Raw genomic sequence first — 23,219 nt, 5'->3', positions numbered from 1 at the left:
CCATTGATGGAAAGTATCGATGAAGTAAAAATTATTGATATTAAAGTACCCATAGATATAAAGAACAACTATCTAAATACTTAATATACGGAAAATAAGAATGTATTAAATGTCAAGAGCTTCAAAGTTTCATAAAAAATTACAAAACTGTAAGGAAAATGCTACATAAAATAGATTGTAAAGAAAACTTTAACATAAAAAAAAAAATTGTCAAAAAAACAAATCACTACAATTAATTATTAAAAGAATGCCTCAAGAGCATATTATGTAGTTAAAAAAGTTTGGTAGTACTTCGGCTAAATCGAATAAATGAACAAAAATTAAAAACAGAGTAAGAGACATTCAACATCAAACAATTCATAGTTTAATTTAAAACTTAAAATGCCGTTCAGAATATATGAGAAAGTATTGAGTCTATTTTGATGTTTGAACCTTAAAGGAAAATAAAATATAATGATATTATTCCTGGGGCTACATGTAAAACTTCAAGTTTTTCTCATTACTATTAGTCATGGAGAAAAGTCTTGTTATGTTATTTTTGTAAAAAAAAAGGATACATAACTAAAGTGTATAATTGACCATTCACCAATGACTTCAAAGTTTTATGAGAATAAATGACTCATTATTGAATAACTTGATTTGTTAAAAGTTACGAATATAAATAGTCAAATACTACAATCATAATTAATTTGAAAATAAAATAAAAACTAAGGAAAGGAATTTAATTTTTCTTCTGTTACAATAATTTAAGTATGTTTTGGAAATATAATTAGTCATACTGCTATTGCACTAAGCTTAAGCGTAGTTTTAAGTGCAAATAATTATGAAACATGATATTAAATATAGTATATAAAAAAATTAAAAGAGTTGGGTTGCAAATAAGATAAAAAAAGTTGAGTGTATAGTGTACATCAAAATTTTATGTGGTGGGTGTGAATGGTTTTTTTTTTTTTTTTTTTTTTTTTTTTTTCTTAACAAGTTACTCTGTCAACCTACTTGCCTAGTCACCAAGGCTGCACATTTACTACCTATGTAAGGATGTATTGCCGCACCCATGTACCCATCCCTTAATTAATATACTTATCATAACCAAGGGCACAGTGATAATATCTCCGGTAAAACCCTTGCTGACACTCTCTGCACCAATATTGCATCGGATCCACTCGCCACTGTTTAGTCTTTCCCCGGAGAAGACTCTATTTTTTAGGACGTCCACTCTTTGTTGGTTAAGCTGTTGCTCTCTGCCGCAGCATCAGATCCAGGCTTATTAACATCCTCGGAGAAGCCCTAGGTTTTAGGGATCATTCCTCGCCGGTAAGACCGGTGATCTCTGCTTAGACTGCTTAGAACGGTGTTACATCAGTATTAAGCACACTCACCACTACGCCACTTACCAATACCAACCTCGTGAATAGTTCTTTTTTATATATTATTCCATCTAATTTCATGCTACCTCTGTATGTATGGGCTATAATTAATATCAATCATTAAATATAAAGTTCAAATTGTGGGTATCAGTGGCATCTTCTATTTATGGCTATTGTATATGAATAGTTATTTTTGTCCAAAATTTTACGGAGATTTCAATCTTAAGCTTTATTCGGTAGAAAAATAGCTTATGATGCTGAAAACGCATTCTCTAAATTTTAGTGGGTATCAATTTATCCTAATTATCTCTGGACCTAGGGAGTTATCACTTTTTGAGGGATCTGTAATATACATGTTTAGCATCACAATTCTTTCCTCGAAAAAGTCAGCAGCCTGTCATCCTTAGCCATTGGTCACCAGTGGATCTGTTTTGGAATAACAGGAAGACAACGTCTGGCCCAGTTTCTACAATAAAGTTGCCATCAGTCGTACAACTAGTCGCATAGCTAGTGTGCTTAACAGTGAATTTCTTTTTTTCTAGAAGTCTGAAACCTATCCGGAATTACGTATTCTTTAAATGTCATTGCAATTTTTTGGATATGTCGCCGTACTTATCTTTTCACTAGTTCTCTGCTTATTTTTCTTCTTTTTCACTTTAAGGTTTAGAACATTCGCAGTTAAAACTAAAGAAAGGATTATTTTAGTAGTTGCACTTGCGCTTGTACGCCAGGGTGAATACGACACTAACTGTACAGCATTGTTGTCTATAAAAAAATTTTTTTTAAGTGTTACACACATATGTATTATTTATGTAAGGTATTAAACATACATGTTGGTATGTACGACTTTTCAATAGGCAGTATATATAGTGTGTAAGACAGCGCCACAGGCAAGGTGATACTTGCAGGCCCTATAGTCACTATAGTGTAAGCTACCGTGCCTTCTACACCTCTCGTCAGCTCTCTTTATTGTCTTTGTCAGTTTTGTCAGTAGTAAGTCTGTAAACTGTATCAAGTCAGTTGTATTTTACGTCGGTCGGCAGTTAAATTAAAGATACGGGTGAATGTTTAGATAATTTTGTAAAAGGCTGTAGAAATCTTCTCGAGTTTGAAGCTAAAGTGTGTTATCTAAGGTTTGATCAGGGTACCGAGTACACGGGAGGCTCCGTGCGAAAAATATTAAATGACCTTGGAGCTGAACTCCAACTGAGTTGTCCGGATACCCCTGAACATAATGGTACGTCAGAAAGGTTGAACAAAACAATTCAAATGAAAGTCCGAGCTCTGATATGTGATTCGGGATTCCCGGAAAACATGTGGGACTTGGCACTAAACGCAGCTGTATTTGCGTACAATCGTACTCCGCATCGCTCAAATAACATGGAAATCCCTTTAATGAAGCTGGCTCCGAATAAAAAGACAGACCGAAGTCAGATGAAAAGATTCGGCTGCATCGCGTATTTGAGAGTTCAGAGAAACACCGAAACTAAATTCCAAGCAAAAGGGAAACGAGCAGTTATGGTAGGATACACGCCGACAGGGTATCGTCTGCTTTGTCCAGACGACGAAAAGTTTCATGAAAGTCAAGACGTCAGATTTAACGAGCGTTTTGTGTATGGAGACGTTTTTGATAAAAATTCAATTAAAAACTGGGAAAATGTGACTGTAGATATTGAATTAAACGAGTGGTTCGTAAAATTCGAAAAGGAAAGAGAAGAGACAGTGTCATCGAAGGAAGCGCCCTCGGTGGTACAACGGAAAAGAGGAAGGCCGAAAAGACTGATAGAGACAATGGAGGCCAACTTGGTCCAAGAAAGTCGTGTAAAAGACGTCAGCTTTGCGGGCTTAGCTCTCGGGGAAAAAGTAACAAAAGACCTAATTTTTAAGATCTGTGATACTGAAACGTCAGGAGATAATACCATTTATGCGGAAGATCTAGTTTACCACTCTTTGCTGGCAGAAATAAATAAAGATCTAGCTTCAAATAAAGAAGCAATGAAGGCTGTGGATAAAGAAGGCTGGAATCAAGCCAGCCAAGAAGAGCTTGACTCAATGGCAAAGAATCAAGTCTGGAAGTTGGTAAACAGACCTGCAGGACTGGTGAATGGTAAACGTCCGAATATCATCGATTCCCGATGGGTTCTTAAGAAAAAGGTTGATGCTCAAGGATTTGGAAAATAAAAAGCACGGCTGGTAATACGGGGTTTTGGAGATAATAATGAGTATGATCTTACGGAGACTTACGCCCCGTTGTCAAGACTGACTTTAATAAGAACTGCTTTGGCTGTAATCAATAAATTAAATTTGGATACATGTCAGCTTGACGTTAAAACGGTATTTTTAAATGGTACTCTTGACAACGAGATATATATGGAGTTACCAGAAGGTTTGGTCTGTTCTGATCTGGAAAAACAGAGCAAGGTGTGCAAGCTTCAGAGAGCCCTCTACGGCCTTAAAGTCAGTCCGAAAAAATGGCATGAAAGATTCTCGGAGGCTGCAACGAAAAAAGGTCTAAGATCTCACATCTTGAAACCTTGCCTGTTTACTTGGCATGAGGCAGATAAAATTCTGACGTTGGTTCTCTATGTTGATGACATGCTTATAGCAAGTAATCATACTGGTAAATTGAAGTCTGTGAAGGAAAGACTGCAAAGTGAGTTTGAAATGACTGACCTAGGAGAAGTTAAATCGTTTTTAGGCATTGAAGTCAGAAGAGACAGAGAAAACCAAGTTCTAACTTTAACTCAGACCAATTACATAAATAAGATACTTAGAAAGTTTGGATTTGATGATTCTAAGCCAGTAAAAACTCCTATGGTCACAGGTCACGTGTTAAATCAACAAAGAAAACAAACAGAGCAATCAGAAAGGCAGACTTAAATGAGTCCAGATCGACTGAAAGCGTTCCCTACCGGGAGGCTTTTGGGAGCTTATTATATGCTGCCAATACTGTACGTCCGGATATAAGCTATGCAGTGAATGTGCTGAGCAGGCATCAAATAAGTCCGACTAACGAAGACTGGAATATGGTTAAAAGAGTGTTTTGGTATCTGGCAGGGACCAAATCTTATGGTCTATGATATTGTGGAAGGCAGCAAGGGCTGGAAGCATTCTCCGATGCCAGTTTTGGCGACTGTAAAGAGTCTCTAACCACAAGTGGTTACGTAATTAAAATCTTTGGAGACTCAGTGGCATGGAGAACTCACAAACAAACGTATGTGTCTTTGTCAACATGTCAGGCAGAGTATGTGTCACTGAGTGAAGCATGTAGAGAACTGATGGCAGTTGATAATTCGATTAAAATCATACTGAATAATACTTGGTGTCCGGCAGATCTATGGTGCGACAATGAGGCAGCTGAGAAAAATGCTAAAATTATAGACAGTGCTAAATTAAGACATATGACAGAAATTTATGAGCATCATGTTAAAGAATGTGTAAATTATGGTAGAGTAAACGTCAGATGGCTGAATACTAAAGAACAGATGGCCGATATATTCACAAAATCTCTACCGATCGAGCTCCATGAAAAATTTGCTAGCAGAATCGCGAACAGCTTCTGCGACTCTGACTGCTAACTAATAAGTTGTCTCTGTTTCAGATAAGCAATAAAGGAGCCATGGACCGACTCATGGACTACTTGGGTGCATTCCCAGAGCCGTGGAGCCGAGTCAAGAACACACATTTATTTATTTGTTTTATGAAAAAAAAAAAAAAAGAAAAAAAAACAATTGTTTTTTGTATCTATTTTGAATTATAATTTTTTGTTTAATATACTTAGCTATCTTAAGTTGGGAGGAAGTTTTGGCATGTACGACTTTTCAATAGGCAGTATATATAGTGTGTAAGACAGCGCCACAGGCAAGGTGATACTTGCGGGCCCTATAGTCAGTATAGTGTAAGCTACCATGCCTTTTACACCTCTCGTTAGCTCTCTTTATTGTCTTTGTCAGTTTTGTCAGTAGTAAGTCTGTAAACTGTATCAAGTCAGTTGTATCTTACGTCGGTTGGCAGTTGAATTAAATAAACGCTTTGTCTCTCTGTAAAATACTCGTTTTTATTTCGCGTACCCCCTTTACTCACACCTCTTCAATACAATAGCTTTTAATTTTACATTATAAAATTACACACATGTACAAAAACACATCCACAGTGAGAGAGAGAGAGAGAGAGAGAGAGAGAGAGAGAGAGAGAGAGAGAGAGATTGACAAATTGAAACAGATTTATAATGCCAAGGTCTAAGGTTCAGACCATCGCGTCACCGCATCCGGTATGTCCACCGGTGCGCACCGGATATTTGGAGCTCATCGGCAAAGAGGCTACCCCTACAGTAACAGAGACACGATAGAAGGGAGTTAATAAAAATTGGAAACAGGACAGGGCTGGTCAAAGAGCCCTGTGTCATTGCCAGTAAGAGAATTCCATGATCCAAGGTGTCAAATTCCCTCTGAAAGCCGAGAGATAGAGAGAGAGAGAAATTTGTGTTTATAGCACTCAGATCATCTGCATATCAGTTTGTAATTATTTCTGTTAATGTGCAGTTACAAAAACTCATTTTTCCTAATTCTTAGCTTGTTTTGGTTTGAAAATGGTAGTCCACACTAATCTCATTCTTCAGTGTGTAAGAAGTTTAGAAAAATTTGTCAGGAAACAGTTTGTCACTTAGGACTTTTAAAACTTAGGAAAGTAAAAAACTAAATCAAAAAATTGTTCCAGATTGCAGTTTTAATCTAAAAAATCTAGATATAAAGTACTGCTCATGTTTTATTTGCAAGCGATATTAACGAATTTCAATAAATTTTTTTAATTAAACCGTTTAGCAAGAAAACTTTTCTTCATTAAGTAGCACATTTTCACAATAGAAACATTGCATTTTTTTATTTTTACAGAAGTTTTTATTTATTTTTTTTTTTTTTTCTGTAGATTCTTAGAGGGCATGTTTAATCATTAACTTTATTGTAGACTTATTTACATTTAAACGGTTTGTTACTTTTAATGTATAGTGTTTATTTGTCTGAAATATATAACAATGTGTGTTTCAAGTATGATTACTATAGACATCATTACTTTAAGTTTGATTTTCAAGTATTCAATTTCCTATGTATTGTTTAACCTTGAGCATAAGTAATGCACTGACTTGCAATGCATTGCAATTTATAAATATCATAAAAATTTGATAATGGGCGTTACTATTCTAATTATCTAATTATATGAAGACTTCAAAAAAACAAATCTTCTTTCATTCTGTTATTTATTCTCATTAACGATTTGATTTTCAGTGCATCCCATTGTCAGTAATGAGTTTTCACTTGCAGAAATAAAAGAGTGTTTAAAGTTTTTACCCTTAAAATTGCGGAATGATGGACAAGCTGCAGAACTTATAGCTGAATTAATATCGGAAATAAAAGACTCTAAAGGATCCCCATGGGTAACTCAAATGTGGTCGCAAAGTGAACTACAGTGGATTGATTTTTCTGATAGCTTGAGAAAAGTTAACTCCGTAGTGACTGAACACGTAAGTTATAAGTAATTTTTTCATTTATTCTCTAGTTATTTAATTGTTTCGGTGTTTACGATGACTAAAAGCTGAAAACTTTGTTAGTAAATGTATGTGAGCGTTGGAAAATGCGTAAGTGGCTCCTTTTTGTAATGTCAATTTCGCACTCAGTTGTCAATATGCGGTAGTAAAAGTATACTACAATTAACATTAAAGGCACTGCTAATACTGACTGAAAATACTTAAAAAAGTAAACATTTTAAAAAGTAATTAGTAGATGGATGTATTAACGCTAGATAAGTAATAGAAAAAGCGAAGAAAAGAAGTATTTTTATTTAGTTAAGCTTCGCAAAAAGTGTAAAGTAAATAACGAGCCCCTGTAAAGGTGATACAAAAAAACGAAGGTGTTGATCTCGTGACTCCCGTTAAAATCGAAAGTAAAACTTAACGAAGTTGATTCTTGATGTTATGGAAAATAGTATTTTAAAAGTAAATTTGCAATAAAATTATGTCGAAGTTATTTCTGTTTCTTTTACTATTATCGTAAGTGTGCTAATTTCTTTTATTTTATACAAATTTCATGAAAATAGAGCTTAAGTATAAGAAAAATGTAGGTTACATTTTTGTCCTTGTTATTGGACACTCTATTTGTGCATCTCGGTAAATTTTTTTTTTCTTTTAGACATCCATAAAAATCGCTATTTTAGACTATTTGGGTTTCCCTTTATAATTAAGCGTTTTCTTATAGTTTTCTAAGATTAAGTTATTATTATTTTTTTTTTTTATGCACTCTTATTGTCATATTTCAAGTGTGTAGTATATTAGATATTTTTTACGCCGATTAGAAGGGAAAGCAAGCAGTGACAGAAGGTTAAATAATTTTGAGTGGGTGGCACAAGTTTACCATGCATGGCAGAAAACCGATTAAGTCACATGCATAGAGCTTCTGCATCTAGTGAATTCGTATTGTAGTGAAAAAAAATAAATGTATCAGTTAATTGAATTTATTTTTTTTCCATGAGTGCAAAGTCTTTGCATCTTTGGGACTCACTTTTGCGCCCTTAAATCACTTTTCGCCTACAAGTGTTCATAACTTTTCCGCCTTAAGACACACAGTAATAAGTGGGCGCAAAAAATGCCCACTGGTACGATGTCAAAATTTGCGCCCTTGAAAATAAAATCGATTTTCACATTTTGGGCACAAACTTTCAAAATGTCGGCACTTAGGGCGAGATTTTTGTAATTTGCGCCCATGGTACAAAAATTACTATTTAAGTTTCCTGTTTTACTAATCTTTTTTAGTTCAACGACAAAGTGCACAAAAATATTGAGATCAGAAGAGCTACAAATTGTTTTTTGCGTCTGTAAGTAGCGCACATATGAAACAAAATCTCAAGCAAAGAACACGAAAATAGCAAAACTTCCATATAAAAAAAAATTATTTGTGCATCTATGATAGAAAGAGATAAAAGTTAATTTTCATACAGATAAAAGAGCACGCACCACAAGGCTATAGAGTAAAAATGCAAAGTAAAAAAATTATTTAGCAATAAAAAATTAAAATTAACTCAAACAAAACATTAATTTTAAATTTTAGAAGTAAAAAATAGCAAGAAAAAACCAAATGTTGTCAAATAAATAAATTATCTGCAATTTTGGTTAAATAAAAAGATTAGTGTGAGAAACTTTAAAAAAAAAATTTATAAATAAACAAACAATGACTCTAAAAGCAAAAAAAATAAATGTGTTCTAAAACATGCATAAATAGACAAGGATAAAGCAATTAAGCAAGAGCTTTGGAAAAAATAAGTGGTACGAAAACTTTATGAGGATCCAAAAGTAAAAAAATAAAGGGAAGCTTTATATTAAATACGGTTGAAACGTAACTTTAACTGCAGTTAGAATGTATGAAAATTAACAGATCTAAGTGTAGTGAAAACCGTTATAGGAAATAAATTTTGGGAAGTTAGAAAAATTATGAATAATAGTAGCCAAGAATGAGATGCAGCAATGTAGACAATAAAAGAAATAAAGATTTTGATTTGTCTACATAAAGTACGTTCAATGATAAAATGGAAATACTCAGTCACATGTGGAACTTCAGGATAGCTAAAGAAAAAGTACAAAAAATGGCACCTTATACTTGGTAACCTTTATCAGAGCTTATTTTTTGGCAAACCATATAAAAAACAATTTAATTTATTAGTTTCTAAAATTGAGCACAACGTTTACAGTGGCTAAATTCCAATGAAATGTTCTACGGCAAAAAGTACATACATATAAATTTGTCGTCAAGGATTCATGTCTGGCTGTTAATTATTTCTTGCGAACTCAAGTACGTCCCAAGTTTATCTGATTGCTCTCCCCTACTTCCCCTCGTGCCCTATTTCTATTTCCCTACTCCTCTAGCCTTCCTGAGATGCGCTTAATGTTGCTTCGTTATTAAAATACATTTGCTTCTTTTGATTAATTTAAAGGAACACAATGTATTATGACTGTATTCATATATTTATACAGTATGTGACTATGCATACGAACATTTATATACACAAACTGGTAGATGCATGGTTTTGCTTTTATTTTGTACCTTTAATTCTATTCTTTCGTCGCTATACCGGAAGATATAGGCAACAAAGTCCTTAAAATAACTAAAATAAGACAGGCACATTCTTCAACGCTTGAATCAATACTTTAGCACGAGTTTCTTAGTCTTGCTGCATAGTTAGCGACACGGAAAATTTTTTAAATTATGTTTTAGGTAAACGTGTTCTTTCAATGTAAGCCATGCTATAAACACTGTGATAAAGTTAACTACAGATATTTGTTTAGTTTGCTACATAGAGCGTAGCTGATAAAAGGTAGCTGGTTCATGGCACATTCAGTATCAAAATTAAGTTTATGAAACAAAATTAATATACGCTGTGATTAACCATAATGTACTTAAGAGAAAAGCTGTTGTTTTCCAAATCTGGTAATAACCCCCCTTCCCCCTCTACTTGCCACTTACAGTAACTGAAGTTATGTTGTTGTTCGGTCAATTCCTTACGAACATTTTTGAGTACTGTTATTATAAGCCGTCGTATTTTAAATATAGTTAAACTTCTCTTTTTATAATCCACGTAGTAATATGTGGTTGATTTTCCTACCATATTACTCAAAATTTTTTTGCTTAAGAAATAAGTCAATTTATCGTGAGTAGTTAATAAAACATTATTGATAAAAATCTTTCATTTTATTAAAAACTGTGAAACACACGTAGTATATTTTCTAATTTCTTAGTACTCTAAAAGATTGAGTTTTTTTTCTCTATTAACTAACAGTAATGGAGAGAATTGCTCATCAATTTATTGAATATTCAGGTTGAACTGCAAAACTAATATCTTAACTACATATTTAAATATTTCGTTGTTTCTTCTGTGATACTTATTTCACTCTCGTTTCTTACTAGTGGAAGTTTTTTTTTTGTTTTTTTTTTTTTTTTTTTTTTTGTTTTTTTTGTTTGATGGAGCGGGAAGGGGAAAATCTTCATAAACACCCCAGCTAATCCAGTGGTAGTGTCAGATTCACCCGGTGTGCCTACCGACTAAAAACTAACCTCCCCGCATGGGACAGGTCCGTGAGGACCACTCCCCTAGAAGACAAAAGGGCATAGGAGAAGAAAGAAGAAGGAAAATAACGGAGAATTTCGGAGGCCGTCTCGCTCTCGAAGAGATAAGAGGAGGATTTTTGTTAACATTTTCGTTCGATACACCGCTTTGTCTAATTTTCAAATATGTAATGTTCGGGAATATTCATACATAACATAGAATTAGCAAAAAAAAAATCAATTTTGTTTTTGTTAAACTATACTGCTAATAGCGTTTTCGAATTATTAATATTTTATACTTTCAAAAGATGCACAACACTTGACATGGATACTACTTGACAATTACACTTTATTAACAAAAATTTGTTGTATTGTACTGTCATTTAGTCGTTAACCAGAATTTTACCATTTCTATTGTATTCCTATAAATTTGATTTTCTTGCATATTGTTTGATCTCTTACATTCTGGACTTCCATCTTTAAAAAAATATGGTTTTCGGAAAAAGAGATGTAAAAAATTTTTTACAATTAATTTTTATTATTTTTTTTAGTAACAAAGAACGTTCTCCGTATTTGTACAACTAAACCTATCAGGTATTTTACTGCGATGTGAACAATTACTATTTTTACAATGCGTAAGCAGAACTGTCCTATCTACTCGCATTTGTTAGTTTCCTTTCATCTCGAAAATTTTTGTTTAGCGTTGTGCGTTCCGTTCTTGCATGCGACCGAGGTGTACCGTGTACAATATACCATACATGAAACAAAACCATTCATTTTACTCCCTCCTGGCGAAGTGTAAATCCCTTTCTTCTTATTTCAGATACTTTCCTCTAACTGCTGAAAGTTTAGCAAAACTCTCGCGTATAATTTGCGTGATACGCCAACTACACACTCGCACGCACACACACGCATTGTTAGTTAGTGACATACATATATAACTGACGTCGTAAGGACATAATTATCTGGTTTTTAAGAAATAGCAAACAAAGCAATTTTCAGTTGATCGTTTTGATCTCTTTGATTATGTTTAATAGTTATACTACGTAAAACTATTTTTTTACAGTAGTTTGGTGTTGGCACGTAAAGCTCAAGCAATTAAGAATAACTAATGACCCAATATGGTTTTGCCTCTTCTATTAAAAAAAATAGTTTAAAAATAATCTATGTACTTACAAGCTGTTACATAAAATTTATATTAATGTAAAGTATTTATAAATTAGTATTAAAGTTTAAAAAAGCAAAAAATTTTAGTTTGTAGTGGTTACTCATATAAATTCTTGGCGCTGTACTCTAGACTTCGCAGAGTTTAAGAGTCTGTAGTGATACTCATGAAGTTACATACAACAGTTAGGAAAAAAAATATGTATCCAGCAGTTGTAGTGTGAAGCACGCAGAGAAACAGAGCTTACCAATATTTGTAATGCATACACTAGTGAGCTTTTTCTTTCCTGCGTGTTCCGTGCCCCCTCCCCCTCCCACTAAAAAATTGTGTAAGCAATTGGTTGATTCAATGTATCAAACATTTTGCTTTCAAGTGGTACCAAATATAAACAAGCTACAGTTCGTTAGATACGGTGTGATTTTCTGTCAGTTGAAGAAACGGGTTTGTATGTTAGGCGTTAAATAAAATTCCTCTTCGATCAGTTTGAAAAAGTTTTATCCACACTTTGTTATAGTCGGGGAGCCAGAGATTAAAAAAACATGATTTTTCGTTGTTGGATGAAATTTAACAAAATCTCGCAAAAACTATAGATTGTTGTCCATATAATGATTTATAAAAAAAGTTAGAATAAACCTGGTCAGGAAGACCTTTTTCCATTGCAAAATAACTTTGAAAATCGATTTTTTTTTCAGTTATCTCACAATATTTTGGAAATGAGGTGTTTTATCGAAAAAAATTATATACAAAAGTTGTTTAGTTGATGATTTTACGTAATGGGAAATTTTTTTCAAGAGCTGAAAATTGTTTATTCTTATCGAAACGTACCGAAAACATGCGGTAAAGTTGTAAAAAGTGAAATACAAAGAGATGTGAAAAAATTAAGGAAGAAATCGTTTTTTATTGTTAATATTTGGATATTAGGAAGGTATTAGTATTTTTAACAAAATGCACCAGATCCGCTTTTTCAAAAGCAATATGGTGACCTACTGCAAAATTGTTAATTTAAAAGTTAAGAAAGCTGTAAATCCTGTCAACAATACTAATACCTACCTTATATCCAAATATGAACAAAAAAAACGATTTCTTCTCTAATTTTTTCATATCTCTTTGTTTTTCACTTTTTACACCTTTACCGCATGTTTTCGGTACGTTTCGGTAAGAATAAACAATTTTCAGCTCTTGAAAAAAATTTTCCGTTACGTAAAATCATCAGTTAAACAACTTTTGTATTTAACTTTTTTCGATGAAACGCCACATTTCTGAAGTATTGTGAGATAACTAAAAATAAAAATCGGTTTTCAAAGTTATTTTGCAATAAAAAAAGGTCTTCCTGACCAGGTTCATTCTAACTTTTTTAAAGGATCATTATATGGACAACGATCTATAGTTTTTGTGAGATATCGCTAAATTCCATCCAACAACGAAATGAAAACCTCTAGCTTCTCGAGTATTATGCTTTTCCAAGAATCATAGATGCTTTGTCTCAATTATCACTTGTACTTAACATCATTTTTGTTTATTAACTCAACCTAAAGAACTTACTTTCTAAGATGCTCAAGTCAAAAGAAAGTCCAAACTAGCCATTCCCCTCAGAAATTTTTCCATTTTTACCAGGACCATCGATCAAAGAATTTTTTTTCTCAAATTAAATTTTTTTCAAAATTAAGTTTCGATTGTAGTTAAGTTGTTAAAACAAGTCATAAAATGAGCATCTGTAAAAAAAAATTCTATTGTTATTATCAAAATTGTTTCCGATTATTTTTTTATCTGACTCCCATCAAAACCCAACCAACTTTTCTACATGATTTTTTATTGAGTTTAATTTTTATACAGTTTTTTAATAAAATAGCATTAATAGATATATAAATTTAAAATATTCTTACTTACCCATTTGTAAAAACCACGAAAGTATCGAGGTTGCTCATTTTTATAAGTCACCTCCCAAAACTCTATCGAATCATGAAGAAACAGAGCTTCCCTAAACCTTCTCTAAATTAGATTTAAAATATTAAATTTGTGTAAAAATTCTAACAATTAACTTGAATATATAATTTATTATTGTGTATGTCTCTTTCATACCTTCAACTAGTCTCTATTTAACCCCTCGGCTTGAACGTGTCACAAAAACACTTAAAATATTTTTTTTTTTTTTTGTCACAATCAAGTTTCCATGTATCTTTAATTTTTAAAACCAGAAATATAAATTTATTTATAAAAATCATGTAAAAATCCTGTGTTAATATGTTTATGTATTGAAAAAAATTTATCTCAACATATATAAAAGAATCTCATAAGTTGTAAGTTACACTGAAAGCTAACTCGTTCAGTTATTGCAGAAATTAAGTTGAGGGTTTCTAGGTATAAATGAAATTTGATGTATCAATAATATATTGTATTTTTGTTTATTGTCAATCAAAACAAATTATAACAAAAAAAAGATGTGACTTGCAGCACGTTTCTTTCTTCAAGAGGCATATTATAAAGATGCCGTATTATGCTGAAGTACTGTTAGAGAATTCCATGAATTTAATACTAATGATTTATACAAGAGTAAACGTGCATGAGTAAACATGCAAAAACTAGGTTTTTAAAAAAATTTTCTTTCTACCTTTTTACCTCTTTGGTACGATTAACCTACAGTTCTGACTTCTAATACTTTATGCCTTGTTCTTTTAATAAACAACCTTTTAATTTTCGAGATTTAGTCACGAAGTGGATTATTTTATCTTTATGGTTTTTTTTACATGTGGTGCAAAGTTTCAAACAAGGTTTTGTTCATTCTAGTAACCAACGTGCTCTGATATTTTAACTGTCGATTCATTGGGTCTGATTTAACCATATATTTCAACCTGTATATAAATGCTTACGTTTTAAATTAATGTGTGATGTGTGACTAGGTGAATTGAAAATACATCCAAACACGTCACAGAGCGCCCTGGTCATCGGCAATAAGTGGCGAGCGTCTCGTAGGTAGCTCTCTCTCTCTCTCCTGCATGTGGCTTGCTGAAGAGTACGAAATTCTGGTATCAGGCCCGGAGACCATAGCAGCAAAAGTAACTATAGAGCTTGGTCTGACTCTCTTTCCGTTCGTCCTATACCCGTACCTTAAAGATGTGTGTGTGCAATGTTAAGAGAATGTATCTGTGAATGGCAGCTATCGGTGTGTCGGTGTCCCGGGAGCAGACGTAGTGCTGTGTTGGCTGATAGTGTGTGCTGGGCCGCATTGTATACAGTACGCCTGCGCGGCGAGACAAGGACAGACACTTGAGCTCTCTGTGAGGCTGGCACCGGAGCATCACGGCACGGCCTCAGCAGACTCTCGCCTGCCGAGTTACTGTGACGTCGTGAAGCCGTGACCCCAGTGCCATACACACACACATACACACACGAGCCAGCCCTCACACGGTCACCCAGGTTCCTCGGTGCCCTCGACACTCGTAGCATCGCCTGGAGCATCACCAAGCACTCCACTGGAGCAATATCCTGGTATGTGAATATACATAGAGTTAGAGCTGTGTATCGTGTGCGTGAAAATAGTTGTCCCTAATTACCCTTCCCTAATGCCATATAGAGTCAGCCCGAGTCCCTTATCGCTAGTTACCAGGTGAACGACACCACGATATACTAATTAGTGGCAACAGCAAGCCACAACACAGGAATCGTCGCCTTTGTGCCAGATAGCATTTCCGTGGTTTTTAGTTTTACGTGGTTTTTGTCAAGTTCCACAAATTCTTTATATAATAATCAATTAAAACTAAAGTGTATCTAAGCATGCTTTTTATTCTAGTTGCAATTACGTGTGTATTATACTCCAATTTTTTAGTGCTTCTACCACACCATCATCAGGGATAATTACTAAAATAATAAAAAAAATTATAAACACAATTACTAAATCAGGTGCACTTTCGTCGAAAATAATTATTTATGATGCGGTTGCAAGTACCGATAAAAAGACCTACGCGCCGCCGACCACTTAGTTACTACACACTGTATATTTCATAATTAAAAGTTAAAAATAACAAAATATTGCACTAAACAAACAATTATTAAGAACTAAACAAAAAAAACTGAGATTCGCAGCAATGTTGACAAAAGAGCCAGTTACAAGTCTATATTTACGGCGTGTATAAAATATAGACAAAAAGCCCGTCTTAGTTGCAAGACCATAGCTACAATGTGTAAAGTACCAAGAGACGAAACACGGTTTCCAAAAGAGCATGGTTCCACATGTAAATTAAACATAATAACTAGTAATGGCGTGATACGCGTAAACAGCATGTGAAAGTTCAAAAATTTTAAATAATTTTTGTTTAATGATTTCATGTGTAATATTATAAAAAAATAGTTTATTTTCACCTTAAAACTTATCAAAGTCAGTCCTCTTGTTAACATTTTTATTGTTAACGATAATATTTAACATCTTGGATAATCCGCGTTTAAACCTATTTTTTCCTGGTCCAATATCTTTGACTGATCATAGTTAAATTCAAAATGGCCGTCTTGCACATGTACAGTCAATGCCTATCTGGTATCCTCACTTCGACCATCCTATCATGTTCCGCCATGCGAACATCGATTACTCCCCCCGAAATATGAGAAACCAAAACTTGAAATAATTCTGTACACTATGTTATTAATCGCTGGAGTTGGAGTCCTATCCTTCCCTTAGTGATATGCATAATCTTATTATTATCAGAGAAAATTAACTTAATATTGAACTTACACAAAACATATTTTTACAAAATTGATTATTAATTTTGACACATGAGCAAGTGTTGGGCGTTTTAATGAATATAATTTTAAAAATGAGAATAAATATTTCTATATATTGTATTTAACGGTTAAAATATCACAAGTGGATGAGTAGTAACAAAGCAAAAAAGAGTGTAATAAATCTGAATACATTTTATTTGCATTAAATTCAATATTGAGATTTTCCTATTGGCACCTGTAGATAGTGCAGGAGGTCGAAATCTCCCTAGTATTTAAAAATGTGTCGTGGTTTATGGAGGTTGGTAATGAAAATCGTGTCGGAGGTAAGGATTGTTGGGGGTCAAGAAAACTTGTGTTCAATGTCTGTTGGAGGCTGTTGGAAGTCCTGACAAAAATTTTTATAAGTTAAAGAAAAACGGAAAAAGGACGCTATTTATCTATATTTGAAGTAGGGTGTGAATGGGGGTTTGTAGAAGGTCGGTGGCGTGGCTTTAGGTGGTTGTGTGGTATGCTTAAAGCAAATAACTGTGTAATAATGGTATATGTACGTACACCTTCATGACTAGTCGTACTTGTTAACAGTGTTGTATCACAAAATGCTCATTAAACAAATTTTAGAGGAATCACTACCTTCTGTAAGAAATAATTTTAAGAGTAAAATAGCTGTAGAACCGTCACTGTGAAACTAAAATTGGAGAAAAACATGAATTTTTAAACTTATTTGCTCTTTTGTGCCTTACTGCGAAGAAATAAGGAAAGAGAGCCAAAGAGAAATATTCTTTATGTGTATCTCTTGAGCATTAGGACTTAAATGTTTAAAAGTAAATTAATCATTTTTTCTTGATGGCCTGCTTTTTTCACGAAAAACGTAACTTTTAGTCCAAATTTTTCATAAAACTTTTTATTGGACTCCGAAAACGTTTTTATTATAACTTTAACCATAAATATTGTTACGTAGGATTCTAAAGGTTCGGGGTGCTTAATAACAACGCGGCAGTTAAACTCAATCAATCACTTTATTGCTATATTCCTTGAGGGAAGGCGCTTTGCGGTCCCGGAAAACTTATCGCGACTCACCTCCTTCTAGTCCCGACGTTCAAGAGCCCTGTGGCCACTGCTGCGGGCCTTTTTATGCTCTCTCTTCCCCCACTGGTGCTCCTTCCTAATACTAATAGCTGAAGCTCATCCCACGTAGTATGTTCCATACATACTGTACGTGACACGTCCGAGGCCGCTTCGTTTTCGCCCTCGACAACGTTCTTTTCTGTACCACCTCGGGAATGATTGTTTAATTAGTGTCTGTACCATGTTGTTCGTGTTGTAATGTATACTAACCATATAAGAAAAATTAATGGGGTGTTCCTATGAACAACCTCGTTAATTTTTCTTTTACAGGCTTTGATTAGTTTTCCGCAAGTTTATAATTGTGTTATTACATATATTGTTCGTGTTTGCGCTCTTCCCTCTTACATAATAAATTGATAAATATGCCCTTGTGGGTCTTACTTTCATTGATGATTATTCAATTACCATTTATTGCTTATTACCTTATTTAATATTTACTTATTTACTTACATATTTTTTTTTTCTGAGTTGTTCCATACATATTCATTTTCCTCATTATGATTATTGTTTTCCTTCTTTCGGTTTTATTTTACTTACAACTTTTATGTTACAACTGTGTTATACTATATTCATTACATTTCACGCAGCGTCTTCCACACAACATGACAAAAATCTTTTTATTTTTTTATTTCATTATCATCATTATTACATACGTTTTTTTTTTTTTTTTTTTTTTTAGACATCGTCAATGCTTAGGTATTAAGGCTCTACTTTTAACTTAGTTAAAGTTTTTTTTTCTTATGGCAACTGTTTGTTACTGCCCGTCGGTTGATTTTCTTGTTGCCGCTCACCCTGTACTTGGATAAGTATTGGCTGTAGTGCCATAGAATTCCCCGGATTTTCATTTCTTGCGACGTTGTTTCTGGTTCTTCTTCCTGCAAACATTCTAGATAAGTTTAGTATAAGTGGGGCCCCCCATTTTAAAATCCCGACCGATCCTGCAGCCGCCCCCAACGCTATTTCGGCTGCTAACCATGCGTATTCCTTCCAGTTAAAAAATTCCTCTTTTGCCTGTACTAATTCATGTATACGTTGTACTATGTCTATCAGTTTAGTACCTGTCGTCAACCTATCCTCCGGTCCATGTTCTTGCTTACCAAGCTCCTGTAACCCATCCCTCTCTACTACTATCTTTATTTGTTCCAATATCTCATCTACTCTTACCCCTTTTATTTTCCGCGCTATTTCTTTCAGATTCAAATTTGAGCTCTTAAACTTAATTATCTGGTTCTTGCCCTCCTCCTGACTCGGGTCCAATCTCGTCTCCGATGTTTGGGCTGTGCAATCTTTCGCTAGATCTATTACTCCTGCCTTCATTACTTTAAATGTCTTGTGCTTGGTGTGATCGCATTGTACGTGTATCCTTTTCTCTTCCGTGGTGCTGAACGCATGTTGATTCTTCGCGTGAAGACGTGTCCAATATGTGCCCTTTAATTTTGCTAGTACTATCGGGCACTCTTCCGGATTCTTCACAGTTTCTCCTAGTATCAGCCGTATCTCACAAGGGTGGTCCTCCTCCACTTCCTGTGTCGGCTCTATTCGTGTACACACACTTACCTTTTTCAACTTCTTGCATTGTTCCACTGTCTCCCGCGCTACTGGTGCGAATCTTTGCTATCTTTGATATTTCTGCTATTTCTTCCCCTGTCGTGTTTCTTTCTCCCGGAAATCTAAGGTCCGGTCTAAATTGTTCTGCTAATATTTCTGCTTCTGCTATCACATCTAGCGCTGCTTCCGGCAGGTGTGACACGCCTCGACTCGCTAAATATATGATATCCGTCGCTGTCTCAAATTTAGCTACGAGTTCTTCGGTCAATTTTTCGAATCTTTCTACTATTCCTGATACTCTGTCGTATCCGTCTATAAGTTCCGTGAATATTTTCAATCCTTCTTCTGTTACCTTTCCTGCTTCGTCTTCAAATTTCTTTATAGCTTGGAGAACCTGCTCGTGATTACCGAACGTTGAAATCCTCATTTGTTCTTTCAAGTACCTTGTAGTGTCAGTCGTATGCGTCAGGTTTGACTTCACTAGCTCCTGTATTTTCTCCTTATCTGCCTCTGCTATTAGTCCCTGGAGTGTCTGTACCGTTTTGATCTGGTTATCATCGACTTTTTGGCCTACTACTGCCCTGTACGCCGTTTCTATTCTTTGTAAGGCTCCTGGGACTCTTTTAGTAGCCCGTTCTACCTGCTCTTCACATTCATCCCTCTTCCTTATAGTTACCCTACATTTCCATTTTGCTTGTCGGCTTGCTTGTAGAAATGCCTCTGTCTGTTGGGCCATTTGATTCCAGTCTACATACCATATTATCTTCCATGTCGACGCGACCGATTGAATTGGACCCAGATTCTCTACTAGTATCCCCGGATTTTTTTCGATTTGCTCTATCTCCCCCGGTTGTCCTCCTACCAGCGTGGTTTCACCCCTAAAACATAAAATAGTTATCCTTTTTCCCGTTCTCACTCCCATTTATTGTAAGCTCCCAGGTCCCTAGGTTACCCTTGATTAAGGAAAGAGAGGACAACTACGAGAGAGAGAGAAAAATTCTACCTTCCTTCTTATTTTATTCTTATTTCTTTATTTTTACTTTGTTTTAACGTTCTGTGTAAATCTAAATGCCCCTGCCATACAAATCCTTACACATATTTTCCTAATAATTATTAAATGCAATCTAGTATTAGGGCTTGACTGGTTACTACGGTAAGTAGCGAGTGTGGCTCCGTCTTTACATTCAGGGTGTATCGTTGCATATAATATTAATGTTATACTTATGTACATCTATATTTGTTACACCATGTATGTATACGCTATAAACATAAGGTACATAATAGTCTTATTCCTTACTAGGCTACGTTACACGCATTCACTCCTTCGGTTACTTCCCAGCGGAGGCGAGTGTGGATATGAGAGGGAAAGGAGAAAGAGGAAAATTTTATTGCTCTATATTATAAACTTCCGTTTCCCGACTTTGTATGCTACGTTATTCTTATTTCTTCCTTATTTCCCTTTCCTTCAAGTGACTCATCCGAGGTGGGAAGGGATTTGCATAGGTGTATGAATCTGCGTTTGCTTCTCCAACGTCGCTGCCGAGTCAGTGTATTCTACGTCTCCTTACGTGCACGATCTCTGCAGTTAATTTCGACAGTCATGGCCGATTTTAGCCAATTTTTTGATCGACTTCTTGGGTTCGTCCGGTTGCCTTTAGGTGACTCGCGATCCACGCGCTTCGTTGTCGCCAGTGGCGGTGTGTGTGGATTACTGTTGGGGGCTGTTCTCCACGAGGAAGCCACGTGCGCCGTGCCAGGTTGCCAAAGCGTAAGTATGAAAGCGAAGTTTTTTTTTTTTTTTTTTTTTTTTTTTTTTTTTTTTTTTTTTTTTAAGTGTTTCATGTATTGGGTTGTAGGTTACGCGACTGTATGCGTGCCGGGATGTCCCCGCTGTAGGACGGCCCCCTGGGCAAAGCATAGTTGTGCTCAGCGGGCCGACCGCGCTAGCGCCAATATATTGTGGGCAGCATGGTTCGGTAAGTGCTCTTGGCCTTCGACATATTTTTTTATTCTTATGGCTTCTTTATTTTTCCTAATGCAGTTCTCTTTTTTTTTTTTTTATTTAGCTTGGGGTGCGACTGGTAGTCGATCCCTATGCCTTTTTCGGTGTCCCGGTTCCTTTACTGTTACCGGGGTGGCCTTCCGGCGCGTTGCCACTGCCAATTTTGCGCTACCCCTATCGAGGAGGGGTAGGTTCCTGCGAGGTGCGATGCCCTTCGGGGTCTCCATTCCTCGTGGTTGTGCGGGAGGAGGAGAAGGCCCCCGTCCCCTATTTTACTGGGAAGGTGTTGTGGCTGCACTGCCCCACCTTGGTAGGGGGGGCTTCCTACTCTCTGGCTGTCGGCTGTAGCTGTCACGGTACCATCCTGGTGCTAGTGGTGGACGTCCTCCTGGAAGGCGCCGCCAACTATCCTCTCGATCACCGGCCGGTTATCCAGGTAATTTTTTTTTTTTTTTTTTTTTTTCATTTCTTGTTCCTTATTTCGATTTGTTTATTTATTTCTTTATTTAATTCGTCTTTTCCTTTTTTTTTTTGCTATTAGGTTCAACGTTCTGCCAGCGGATGCCTCGTCCTTTCCACGCTGATCGCTGCTACCACTGATTCTCAGCCCAGCGTCGCCGACTACCTTCAGCGATTGCAAACGCTGCAGCTGGGGGAGGGTTCTAACGGGACTTCTCGAAGGAGTGGTTTGGGTCGTGGCCGGCGGCGAAAAAAGGAGGGAATGAGCCACTCGTGTGGTTGTTGTAAGGGCTGTGGCTCCCATTAGTTCAAATGAGGAAAAGAAAAAAAAATAAAAAAAATATAATTTTTCAAATACAGTGTTTTCATCCTTTTATTATTTCCCTTCCATATTCCACACTTGTGATTTTTTTTTTTTTTTGCATCGCGTACACACGCATCCATGTATATATATGTAAATACACACATATATATATAACGCGCTTTGAGAGAAAACCACACGCGTAACTCTCCCCTTGTCGTTAGAGTTTTGTATTTCCTTTTACATGTGGATTTCCCGATGCGCTCTGAAATGTTAACTTAATTTATATATTAGTACGTACATATACATGCTACTACGTTTGCTCATGCATATGTTCGGGTGCGACTTTCCCTCGCTGAGCTTTATCTAATGCCGTTCAATTTTCGTGTCTTTCGTGTTCTGCGTATGTGTTCTAAGTGTACACTTATGTGTTAATTGTATTGACATGGTTTTAACGCTAGTTAGATAGAGCCACACGCACTTTTTACCCACCTCAATCATCATTCATGTAAAGAGTAACAAAGAAAATAAAAATAGAATATCACTTTATTATACCAGTTATTTATTCATTCCCTCTCATTATTATGATTGTTATTATTATTCTTATATTGCATGTTTCTCTCTTCTCCTTAATTCCTCAGTCTGTGATAATTTTGAACGTAATATATTTCCCTTCGTTACGTGTCTTCTCCCGTATGCCTGTATTTAATGAATCTTCGCGGCGCGTCCGGGGGCCGCGAAAGAAAAGGAGTTCCCGAGAGAAGTGGTATTTATTTTCACGTCTATTTCTACCCCCTATTCGTCTATAATGCTATTATTCGCAAGTAACTATTGGGGTGGGGAGCAAGTTGCCGCTTGGTTCCTTTCACTTTTCTTCTTCTCCTCTTCTTATCATCTCATCCCTTGGACGCGGAGATTTCAATACACAAGCTTTTTTTATTTTGTCCACATGTGAGACCCGTATTTCTTCATTTCTCTGTAACTTCACATTATGGTTCCTGTAATCTATGCCGACTATTTCGTAAGGGCCCTCGTATTGGTCATCAAATTTCCCTTTAGATGGCTCTTTTAGTACATACACCATCTCACCTTCCATAAAAAAATTCGTGTTCAGCGCCCTATCATAATAGTACTTTGATCTGTATTTGTTCTGTGTTTGGGTCATTGCTGCCAACGATCGTAATTGCGCGAGTGTCCCCGTTATTTGCAGCAGTAACTCTGTATATGTTTGACCCACCTCTGGCCTCTTGAAGCTTGACGGGAGTTTTGCCTGTTGACCAAATATAAGCTCGTAGGGTGTGTAGCCTGTACTCTCGTGTTCCGACGTATTGTAAGCAAGCATACACAACGGCAATAGTTCGTCCCATTTTTCGGTCTCGCTAATGTAGGCTTTTAAGTATTCTGTTAAAACGTGGTGCATGCGTTCAATTGCCCCCTTGCTCTGAGGATGAAATGC

At 35.6% G+C, this 23,219-nt stretch overlaps 1 protein-coding gene across 2 annotated transcripts in view; it reads left to right on the top strand.

Annotated features, from left to right (window-relative positions):
- Eif4g (eukaryotic translation initiation factor 4 gamma) overlaps positions 1-23,219 on the top strand; it is a 763,642-nt gene that overhangs the window by 634,493 nt on the left and 105,930 nt on the right. For both annotated transcript variants that reach the window (XM_089595035.1, XM_089595034.1), the window contains exon 19: positions 6,647-6,882. In XM_089595035.1, the coding sequence (XP_089451161.1) occupies positions 6,647-6,882 (236 nt within the window). The remainder of the gene's footprint in view (positions 1-6,646; positions 6,883-23,219) is intronic.

This window comes from Copidosoma floridanum, unplaced genomic scaffold, assembly GCF_036245765.1.
Source record: "Copidosoma floridanum isolate Cflo_tuat_1 unplaced genomic scaffold, Cflo_Japanese_pri ptg000024l, whole genome shotgun sequence".
Classification (NCBI taxonomy): Eukaryota; Metazoa; Arthropoda; class Insecta; order Hymenoptera; family Encyrtidae; genus Copidosoma; species Copidosoma floridanum.
The sequence above is the reverse complement of the archived record's forward strand: the minus strand, read 5'-3'. Positions and strand labels throughout refer to the sequence as shown.